The sequence below is a fragment of the Arachis ipaensis genome, chromosome B03 (assembly GCF_000816755.2).
Source record: "Arachis ipaensis cultivar K30076 chromosome B03, Araip1.1, whole genome shotgun sequence".
Lineage (NCBI taxonomy): Eukaryota > Viridiplantae > Streptophyta > Magnoliopsida > Fabales > Fabaceae > Arachis > Arachis ipaensis.
This window is the reverse complement of record NC_029787.2, coordinates 14359441-14370884: the sequence shown is the minus strand read 5'-3', so window position 1 is coordinate 14370884 and position 11444 is coordinate 14359441. Positions and strand designations below refer to the sequence as shown.

At 31.1% G+C, this 11444-nt stretch overlaps 2 protein-coding genes across 2 annotated transcripts in view; both read right to left on the bottom strand.

Moving 5' to 3' along the window:
• LOC107632566 (FAD-dependent urate hydroxylase-like) overlaps positions 1-584 on the bottom strand; it is a 16701-nt gene extending 16117 nt beyond the window's left edge. Inside the window, exons 1-2 of the mRNA XM_016336234.2 lie at positions 514-584; positions 272-418 (exon numbers count right to left, since the gene is read on the bottom strand). Coding sequence (XP_016191720.2) covers positions 272-418; positions 514-584 — 218 coding nt within the window. The remainder of the gene's footprint in view (positions 1-271; positions 419-513) is intronic.
• On the bottom strand, positions 7236-11069 carry LOC107629740 (protein ORANGE-GREEN, chloroplastic). Its single transcript, XM_016332622.2, has 8 exons — positions 10601-11069; positions 10217-10331; positions 9479-9595; positions 9242-9328; positions 8955-9031; positions 8635-8762; positions 7998-8134; positions 7236-7762 (listed from the first exon to the last, which is right to left on the bottom strand). Exons 1-8 carry the CDS (start codon positions 10810-10812, stop codon positions 7685-7687), a joined length of 951 nt encoding a protein of 316 aa, XP_016188108.1. The 5' UTR covers positions 10813-11069; the 3' UTR covers positions 7236-7684.

Genomic DNA, 11444 nt, shown 5'->3' with positions numbered 1-11444 from the left:
ATATTTATTTTTAGTATAAATTAAAATTTGTTGGTTGATGGTTTTTTTTAGGCATATAAGACATGTTTATTCATTTGTATTATTAAGCGATGAGCTAGAAAAAATATAAATATCGGTGAAAATTCACATACAATTATCTTGGTATAAAGATAATAATAAAAAAATTATTAGATGTTAATTTAATTAAATTTGTCAAAATCATTTAATAATTTTTAATTATCACCTTTACGTAAAAATAATTCTACGGTGAGTTTTCACTACATATATATACCGTTGTATTGGAATGGCAGTGTGTCTAAGAGATGAAGCAACGCCAAGCTGATCAAGTGCATGCCAGCCATTTGCCTGCATAATTATAGCTGCTCCTGTAGCTCGCAACTTGTCTGATCTCTCTAACACCAAACTCCTGATTCCCTTCCTGCATGTAGTTATTAATAATAATTAAATTAAAGGTCATGAAAGATCATTTAAGTTTATTATTAGGGATGGACAATAAAGATTAATTAAAATAACCTATGAAGGGCAAGTGCTGTTGCAAGCCCGCATATACCACCTCCTATTATCGAGGAATTTGTGTGACTCATCAACTGTGTACTACATGTGTTGACTTAGGATAACTAAGTTTGGCGATTTCTTTAGTTAAGCGAATTGATCTCAACAACAACTAACCAATATACTTTGCATGCATCTTGGGCAAATGGGTATACAATTTATTTAACATGCTTTAAAGATGGAGAGCAAATAAATTCAACAATGTAGGCGGATCATTTTTCCCTGATAATTAATTAAGTCTGTCTCATCTCGTTCAATAGGTCTTGTTATATGGAGAAGCTCCCGTAAAGACTATATGGAGATGCTCCCATAAAATTTATGCGTCGCATTATTATTGGACGTATGAATGAGGTGGTTATTTTTAAATTTTTTAACAAACCAGACTAAAACTAATTTTTTTATAACAATAACAATAAAACTAATTTTTTTATAACAATAACAATAAATCTAATTGTTATCAAATTCGGTCGAACCGACCAATTTATATAACCCACTGAATTATAGTTTTTTTTGGTTTTTTTGAAACAAAGTTTAGGAATATATTTGTTTTTTTATCAAAAAATTTAAACATGATTCGATTCAGATTGTGTAAATTGATTGGATCAAATCGGGTCTAATAATTATATTGCAGACAATTGAGTTTATTATTATTGCTGTAATAAATCGATTTTATTCTGGTTTATTAAAAAATAACTTATTAACCGATTTAATAAAGATGTCTAATAATATCATCACAATAATATCATCACATATGTAAAGATATTTTTAGTGTCTTTATCAAAATAGTCTCCTTGTTGTATACCCACCAACTTTTTGCGGGTCCAGACTTGGGGAAAGAACTACTTGTTAAAATTTGAACATATATTTCTTGTCCTTTTTATCAAAAAATAAAAATTATAAAATCAAGTCTTGATTATGTTATAAAATTATTTATTCTAAAAATTTAAATAAATAGGGAGGAAACATAACCGTTTTACATCTAACATAAATTCATCACTATCATCAACAATTCTTCAAGAATTATTTAGAAAAAAAAACTTACAAATAGAAACAATATTGAATCTAAATCCAAAGAAGAAAATAAATATTCTTTATATATATATACCAAACTACATGTTGAAAATGAGTATAAAATTGGATTACAAAACATCTTAATAAATAAAAATTGAAATAAATCTGAGCTTTTTTTACTTTTAGATCTACATAAATGTGATGTGATATTATAAGATATTTTTTTTCTACTCTGAAATTTGAATAGACTTGAACACTTTTTTTATATGAAAATTTTTTCATAGATAAAATTTTTTCTCGATGTATGTCCTCCCAAATCCAAAATATTTATGTCATCGTACCTAAATCACCCATAAAAGAAGAGTAGAGATACTACAAAAGAAAAGAAATACATAAGAATGTAAGAGAAGTGACACTGCAAAAATAGAATTTAGAGCAAGAATTGAATTGAACTAAAAATTTTTTTTGATATATCAAGTGTAATTATTTTGAATTGGTGTTATTTACAGAGAAGAGCAGTATATATCTAAGCAATTTTTTGTGCGTGAAATAATGCAGAGTTGGGTGATTCTGTTATAACAAAATCTGTTACATTAGTTCTAACCGTTTGTGACTTGATCCTACTACTACTCTCTATATCTCCTCTCAAAGACTTTGAGATAAACAAAAGTGGCAGTAGAGATGGGTTTTGTTAGAATGTCAACCACCTGGGTGCTCGAAGGTATATGTTCTACAAAAAAACTGTTTGCCTGTAACTCTTTATTGATCAAAATGTAGATTGATCTCAAAATGTTTGGAGTGGCTATGCAAGCCTGAATTAACTGCTAGGAGCACTGCTGTAATAACCGAGAGAGAGAAAGAAAAAAAAAAACACAAGAGAGCAGGTACGTAGGGGCGCATGCCCGGATGCCCCCCACTTAAACCCTCCTTTTCTCTCTTTTTGGAATCTTGATCCTCTATGTCTCTCATCCCCTCCTTCATTTTTTTTTTAAACGAACTCAAACTTTCTCTTTCCTTTTTATCTCTTTCTTCATTCCACCATCTTGGTTCTAAGATTCTCATCCTAACTACAATACCATCAAATTTACTTTCTTTCTCTACTCTATCTTTATTTTTTCAAATCTCATTTCTCAAATTCCCAAATCATGGAGTTTCGATTTAATGAGTGATGAAGAAAGCATTCAATTTTTGAGTTTCAAATATTATGAGACTTCAAGATAACTCTTTAACTCAATAATTAGCTATATCTCTAATTTTATCATCCCTATGCTTGGGTATATATACTGAAATCCAAAATTAGGATTATTAGGTTACGAAATTTGGAGCTTTTGTCAAATTGAGTAAGATTATATTAATTAAAAGAATTTTGTTAGGTAGACAATGACTTTTGTGAACAATGTGAACAATGGGCTCTAAAATTGGTCCAATAAAATAAAAACACACTATACCCCCAAATTACTCACCTAAATCTTAATATTAGGATAATCATCCGCACACCTAATAAATTAAACATCCAATATATCCATTATTCATATTGTTTAGTATTTTCATTGTCTACCTATACTTTTCCAAATTAAAAATATTAGTAGCTCACAAATATTATTATTGTCATATTTCTAGAGTTGTAGAATTATTGGACATCATTTGGTAACTCGTTGACGCGCTCAGAGTTGCTTCTTATTCTGTGAAACTAAGTTGTGAGTGGATATTATGTCTATAATTATTTTTAAGTGTATTATTATCAATATTTAATAAATTGAATAATTATTTTTAGCATTTGAAAATATTTGATTGTTGTGATTTTTGAATTATTGGAATGAATATTGATTTGTGAAAAACTTATAATTTTATAAAAATACACACGAGACGATATTCATATATTTTATAAAGCATACATATTTTTTATTTGACTTTGTTAAACTTTAATTAAATTTTAATTAAATTTTAATATGCATTCTTATATATATTTTATTTATTATGAAAAGTAATATGTTACAAGCATTAGAGATTTGTTATAATTAATTTAGTCTAAATTGGTTTGGGAGATTCTGATTAGAAAATCGTAGTTAACAGCGATTATGACGTTAGCTTAGATGCATCTAACTCAAATCTCAGTTAGCAAGGGCATTGCTAGCTCAATGTGTAGATCTATTATACCATACGAGTACACTAGAGGAAAGGGCTACCCTTAGAGCAGTGGAGCCGTCCAACTGTGTGGCATTCAATTTGATTTGACTTCTAGAATGAGAACTCCTATTTCAATTTATTTATTTAATTACTTATTTATTTATTTGCGTATTTACTTAATAAGAATTTCTTATAGCCGAAAGGAATTATAACTTTCAAGGTAAAATTTGTATTGTCTTGTGTGGATTATAGATATAATGTTTATTCATTAAGTTGCAAAACTCACCCTATCATAATGTGTCAATTCAAGTTCTATTTCACCTATCCCATAATAGGTCTTAGTAATTTCGATGAATCTTTCTTCTATCTAAGGGTTATATTTATATATAATGGAACATTTGCACAAAAATCTAAATTAGGTCAATGTTCTATATGTCACACGCAGGATCCTCATGTGGATTATATTATTTTGAATTTCTGACTGTTTAGATAATAATTATATTTTGGTTAACTATATGTCTTAGTTATCAACTTAATATATATAATGCGACTTTTGACATGTTTAGTCGTGGATATATTTAAAATATGTTGTTGTTGTCGTTAGAAATAGATGTTTATTATTGATACAAGAAGATAATACTCAATTGGCAAGGTCTTAGAAATAAAAGAAATTCTGTCCGTTTTTCTATAAATTTAGTTAGTTGACTTGCTAAGGGACTTGTTCTTCGAGTACCAGTCATGACTTGATTCGGGCCATAACAACTGCACTAAGGTTGTTACAGTAGATAGTAGGAGAGAAGGAACAATGCACTGAAAGTTCATGAAACAGTTTCTGTATCCATAGCAATTCTACTTCTGTATATTAGCTTAGTAGCGATATTCTATTTCTATAGAGGAACGGCTAACTGTTGTTTGTTTGCGGTTAGACAAAAAAATAGAACTGTTACCAAAGAACACACAATATTCACTGGCTTGAGCATCTATCATCCAAATCGCTTGCCTAATCCCCATATGAAAAAGCAATAAATCTAGAGTCAGAATTAAGTGTGAAGATTAAATCATGTGAGGTAGCACCCGAAAGGTATCTTAAGATCCTTTTGACTACAAGCCAATGTTAAGTCAGGGGTTGTTGCATGAATTGGCAAACTCTATTTACTGCAAAGGCTATTTTTGGATGTGTCAATGTAGCATATTGCAAGTAGGAACAAGTTTACATTGTTGCATATCAACCCTATTAAGTAAGTCATAGATGTGTTTAGCTTGGAAAATATGCAAAGAAGATGATGATAAGAAATTAAACTCAAGTACTAAAAAATAATGCAAAGTACCAAGGCCTTTAAGAAAAAATAATGCATTAAGTTCAACAATAAGTTTCTCACTTTCACTAGAATTGTCACCCGTAAAGACAATGTCATCAACATAGGCCAAAAGAAAAATTTTAGAAGTGGATGAAAACCTAATGAAAGGAAAAGGGTCAGCCTTAGTACTTTAAAAACCAAACCTATATAAAGTCTCACTGAGTTTAGTGAACCAAGCACATGGTACTTGTTTTAATCCATAAATTGCTCTATTCAACCTGTATACATAAACAGAATTAGAACTTACAAATTCTTATGGTTGTTGCATTAAAACAGTTTCAATTAATTCACCATTTTAAAAAGTGTTATTAAAGTTAAATTGGTGTAAAATCCATTTATTAGTTAAGGCTATAGATAAAACCATTCGAATAGTGGATGGTTTTATCACAGGGCTAAATATTTGAGAGAATTCAACATCCTCAGCTTGATGACATCCCTTAGCCACAAGCTTGCCTTTGTACTTTTTGATTGAATTATCAGGGCCTCTTTTAATGGCAAAGACCCATTTTAATCCAATCACATTGTCATTTAATTTTGGAGGAACCAAACTCCAAGTTTGATTCTGTATTAAGGTAGAATTCTCCTCTGTTATAGTTGAAAACCAGTGTCGACATGCTCAAATATAAATTGGCTTTCAGAGTTTCGGTCCTCAAGATACCAAAAGTCGCCTTTATTACTTTTTCTCCATCAAAAGAGTTGCAATTCAGCCGCCTAGGAATATAGAAGGCTTTGGTTGAGGAAGATCGAAAAAATCACAAGACTAAGTCTTTCTATCAATTTCTGATTTCTACGAGTAAAAGTACGCTTCCGCATTATGATATATTTTTGGTGATTCAATATGGATATAATCTGGGTTATTGATATTAATTTATTCCAACAAGTGAATCTCAACAGCAGAAAAGAGAATAGGATCAGGATTCTGAGAGGGTATGTTGCTAGGAGAAGAAGTCAAAGATGAATAAGAAGGAGTTGGTAAAGACTGTAGAGGTTGAGGTGAGGCCTCTGATATAGTAGAATTAGAAATGATGAAGATGTAATAGGAGGACAAGGAATGTGAGGTAAAGTAGGAGGGGATTCTGCATTAATAATACAAGAGTCATATAGAATAGAAGAGGAATATGCAAAAAGGGAATTAAAAAATAAAGAAGTAAAGGAAAAATGATATTCATAAAAGCCAATGTTTCTAACAACGTAAAATTTTTCCTTTTGGACTAAGACATTTAAAACCTTTTGATTGAAAAGCATAGCCAAGATAACAGAGATTTATAATATTTGTAATCAAACTTAGCAATGTTATAGGGTAAGTGTGGATAACAAGCACAACTAAAGACCCTAAAGGTAGTATAATCTGGCTTTTTATGAGGTGACATTTCATAGGGTAATTCACAATTAAATCATTTCAGGATTATCACCTAAATTTGATTTATGCTTTTTTTTTAATGTAATTCGATTTAGTATTGATATAGATTATTGACATTTTTTACTTTTAAGTTAATTGTATTAACTTTAAAATATAAATGTCAATAAAAAATGTCCTAATTTAAATTCAAATAAAATATCAAAAAAATTAAAACGAATAAAAATTGAAATCTAATTTTTGTATTTTAGTTCAAATTCTAAAAAATCTACATTTTTATAAACTTATGAATGTAAAATGGAACATTAGACAATTTTTAAAAATTCATTAAAAAGCATTATTTAACTCATTAGCATCTAAAAAATCATTATCGGAACTTTTGATGTTAAAAAAATTAATATAAAGTATAGCCCTCCAAGATGGCATAGGAGTTGAAACTTTAATTTTTTCAGGGACAGAAGTTACAAATAGTTATACAATGAAATATCAATAATTTATATCAATACTAAATCAATTTACATGTATATACTACAGAAGTAGTAAATTAAATCAAGTAGATTCAATTTATTATTAACATAGCATATATATTTATTATTAACATAACGTATATAGTAAATCAAATCCAATTGATTCAATTACGAAAAAATGTAAATCGAATTTAGTTGATTCGATTTACATAAATATGAAGTCAAACATAAACTATTTTATTTTAGAATATTTGTATACTATTAATTTTTTTTTTTTGAAAGAAAGTAACTTAACACCTCAAGTGGAGCGTACAAAGACAACAAACAGGACCAGCAAAAATTATATAAAAAAAGAAAAGAAACTACCGAACACAAAGAACACAACTTTAAATTGACCGAGACCCAAACAATCCGTGTAATATGTCACAACAGTGCATCACATGTCACTGATCAATATATTTATTACTCCATTACACAACTGTGACACGGCGCGGTCTATGACTACATGCCAGTGAAAACAGCTAGGAACTGTTTCAAGTCACTTACCAATATCTTAGGACCATTGAGTTTTGCTTGTCAAAGTTTGCAAAACCATCCCCCCACCTCCTCTCTTTTTCCACTTCCTGCTCGTCTTTCTTTTTTCTCTTTCTTTTTTCTCCTCTCAATTCAATTAAAACAGACTTCTAATTGTCGATCTCTTTATTTTGTCTTTATATATATTTACAGAAATTCTACCTATTGTTCTGCAACTGAAATATCACAAATTTTACAATTCAAATTGCCTGCGGGGTATAGTTATCGGTATTAAATCTCTAATCAAAAGGGTCAATTCGAGGATCATGTTCGCTTGCCATGGCCATTCCAGTGCAGAGACATGTTGGACACATAACCTGAAACCAGAGATTACCGTGACAGTTATCCAACAATTTACAACATGACCAAGCAGGTAAACTAACTTATTCTCCTTATATCCGATTAGCCTAGGCCTAGTTAACACGGGAAAACATTTTATCCTTATCAAAATGTACAACATCAATCCTTAGGTATGTAGATTGTGGCAGTTTTTGAATATATCAATGAATGTCATCTGAAAAAAGATGAAGTCAATGCTTTTAAATGACCAACCTTGCCAGATCCTGAACAATTAGAACATCTCTCAGTTTTTGGTGGCGATAAAGGCTGGTCTCGACCATTGACCGTGGAGACTGGTTCAATCAGAACGAGGGCTCCTGTGCTTGAACAGCGGGCACATGCAAGATATCCTGATAAAGAGCAAATAAATAACCGGTAACGTCTACTATCTCAGCTAATTTCACCATATAAATTAATTTCTAGAATTTTCGCATGACCGATTTTATATCTGATATTGTTCCTCCACTTTCTGCTTTATGTTTTAACAAGGGCTTCAAGTGGACATTTTATACAACAATAATCCCCTGCAACTGAGTTATGAATGAAAGTATAATGTTCAATTTGACATTTACAAAGTGGACAATCCATCATATAGTCACAAACGCCTATCCAGATTCATTATTTGGGTAAGTTTTATAATCCTTTTTGAATTGCAATAGTGATGAAAAGGAGAAAAGATAAGGAGGGTGGAGGAGACATTTGTATCACGATTCACGAATTCAATTGAAACTAGAGGTAGGAAGAATGTGTACATTAAGAAGGGTAACTAAGTATGAAAGATATTCAATTCTACCGTCCAAAACTTCAACCCCTAAAAATGAACATGACAAGCGAGCTTTTGAAATCTTACCGGTACCAAGACAGTATTTGCATCTTTTCTGCTCCTGCTGTTTTACATTGTTTATCTCAACAACCATTAAAGCTGAGATCACTCCAACTGCTCCCCCAGAAAATGACGCCACTATCGGATCAACCTGACTAGAATATCCAACAAAATGTGGTTAAGATAGGAAACAATGAACAGACTGCACCAATATTAATTTTAGCAAGGGATAGACACCCATCAATATCCATAAAAGACAAACAACATGCAGTTCTATTATTAAAAGAGTTCAGTTTCTGGGATTAAAAGAATAAGTAAGCAACAAGAGACCAGGGACAGGGATCTACCTCAACTGCATAGGCAGATGTACACTTCCAATAAAATCTGCATAAGATGTGCCCCCTAGCCCAAGCTTAAGCTCCAACTGAAAAATGACACAAAATGAGCGTTAAAAATGCTGCAAATTGAAAAACTAATGGAGTTATTACCAAATGACACATGAGATACATTAAAAAAAAAGTGCAGAGTAAGCTAAATCTGTTCTCTTAAATGCGAAGCTTGGCTTCTTTCAAAGTAAACATCATTATTTGATACATGCCTGAAAACACAGAAACTAAGTGCAAGAACATCTTACAGTGGGTGCAAGGAGACCGCCAAAAAGAATTATGCCGGCAATGAGAGAAAAACAGGTTGCATAATATTGCTTCAGGTTTGCAGAAGTCTGCAAAAAATATACTGTTAATACCATTTGCCAAACCCATGCAACTTAAAAGTAAATTCTTCATACTCATCAAGAATTATGAAAAATCCCTGGCTTCTTGTTATTAAATACATAGTTGAGATGATTCATAATTAATGCCACAAAACTTACCAAAGGGGGCAAGAATGGAATAAATGATGGGAAGTTAGGAAGTTCGTTCTCCTGCTCTTCTGTTAAAATTCCAAGTTCAGCATTTTTCAGCCTTTGTTGTATCCTAAGCCTACGAACCTATAAATACAAGAGGATGTTGTTCATGTAAAAATGGCCTCCAAAAGATTGAAAATATATAAATAAATAAATGATTGGTTGAACATTAAGCGGTTCCACCTGTTGAATTTAGAAAATTGATAATAATATAACTAAGATCAACATAATTCAATACAAGAGTATAGAACCATAGCAAAATGGCAAAGCATCTATAAGACCATAACATATTCAACTCTACAACTTCTGAACCCGTCTGCAAAGAACATCCCATTGTAAGACCTTCATTTTGGAACTACGACACATAAATTGGAATCTGTTAACTACTTAAAGAAGTACCCTTGATATTGTGTGTCTTTAATTTATTTTTCAGAGGTTGATAGTGGAAAATATTTATTTGAAGGGTTATGCAGGAGCCACAAAACAAGATAAGCATGGTGCTCGGATGCAATTGTTTGTGAAAGATTCTTCATTTTGGCAACGGCAACAATGGCATGATAAGGGAAATTGACTTCCAACAAGCTCCATTACAGCATTAATAAATAAATTAATCTTCAAAATAGCAATCTCTATTCATTCAGTAAAACTACAACAGAATAGTATGTAATAATCATTTAGTTGTAGAAAAAGTGAATTCATTCTGACCTCTTCCATATGGAGAAAAATTTTGTTCCTCCGACTCCGAATGTTATCCTGAATCTCTTGGAGTTCCATCTTGGCAAAGTCTTGTACTGTTTCTGGACCTTCTATGATGCAGAATCTGCATTTGGATTGGAACAAATTGAAGTCAACAATAGTGTCACTTTTATTTTTTGGCCCTCCCCTAATTAAACAATCTCCAATCTTCAACAGCACTCAACTCAACATAAATACGCCACAACTTCAATTGATTAACTAACAACTTCAAATTGAAAAGAAGGAGCTATAATTAATCTATTTTATCTAAAATATTATTGGATTCTTATTAACAAATTATCAGTGGGAAAAACAAAAAAGAATATAGAATAACAATAATAATAATAATAATACCCAGGAGCAGAAGCGTTTTTGTCGGAAGTATCAGAATCAATTGCAAAAGAAGAAGATTCAGAGGAAGAGGAATCTTGAGCCATGACGCGCCATCTCCATGTTGATCTGAATTTCAAGTTAACATGGCGATGCTGTACGAATCTGGTGGAATCGCAGAGATGAATTGGATTTGCTGAGAATCCAGCGAATTTACCCAAACACAGCATCATCATCTTTGATTGTTGAGCACAAGAGATCTTAGAATTTTGGTCATGAAGCCGTGAAGGGGAAGGTGAAGGTGGCGGTTGTGGATTTTGTAACTTGTGCCGGTGCCGGAATGAACGAGTGGGTACACAACACACTACACAGTTACACTTGCACACAACTAAGCTAAACAAATGTAATGGATTTGCCACGTGGAGACTGCGGATTGGTGGGTTTTCATAAATTATAATTAATACGACGGTATTTTTAGTGGAGGCGGTAGCTCCATATTCTTCCGCTAAATCCAAATAGCCAAATCTCCACAACTTGAATTTGATATTTGCCTAGTGATTAGTGACATTGACATTCACAATGGCCAATTATAACTATCTGGAAGAAAAACCTCAAATGAAAAACATACTAAAACGATCAAATTTAGGAATTAATTATTATCCAATTTATAATTTTTTATATATAATTGTTATTATCTTAATTTTAAAATAATTAAAATATAATATATGCAAATTATATTTAAATATAAATTATGTTTATTAAATAAAAATTATATATATTATACTAAAATTTTATTAAACATAATTTCAAAAAGTTTTATCCTTATAACCACAGATTTTTTTAATTCCTATAACTATTTAACCCTTTA

Coding starts and splice junctions, on each gene's coding strand:
- LOC107629740 (XM_016332622.2), bottom strand. CDS start 10,812: ATGATGATGCTGTGTTTGGGTAAATTCGCTGGATTCTCAGCAAATCCA. Junction 10,332..10,600: donor AAAAACGCTTCTGCTCCTGG/GTATTATTATTA, acceptor ATCCAAATGCAG/ATTCTGCATCATAGAAGGTC. Junction 8,135..8,634: donor CAAATACTGTCTTGGTACCG/GTAAGATTTCAA, acceptor GCTCTTTATCAG/GATATCTTGCATGTGCCCGC.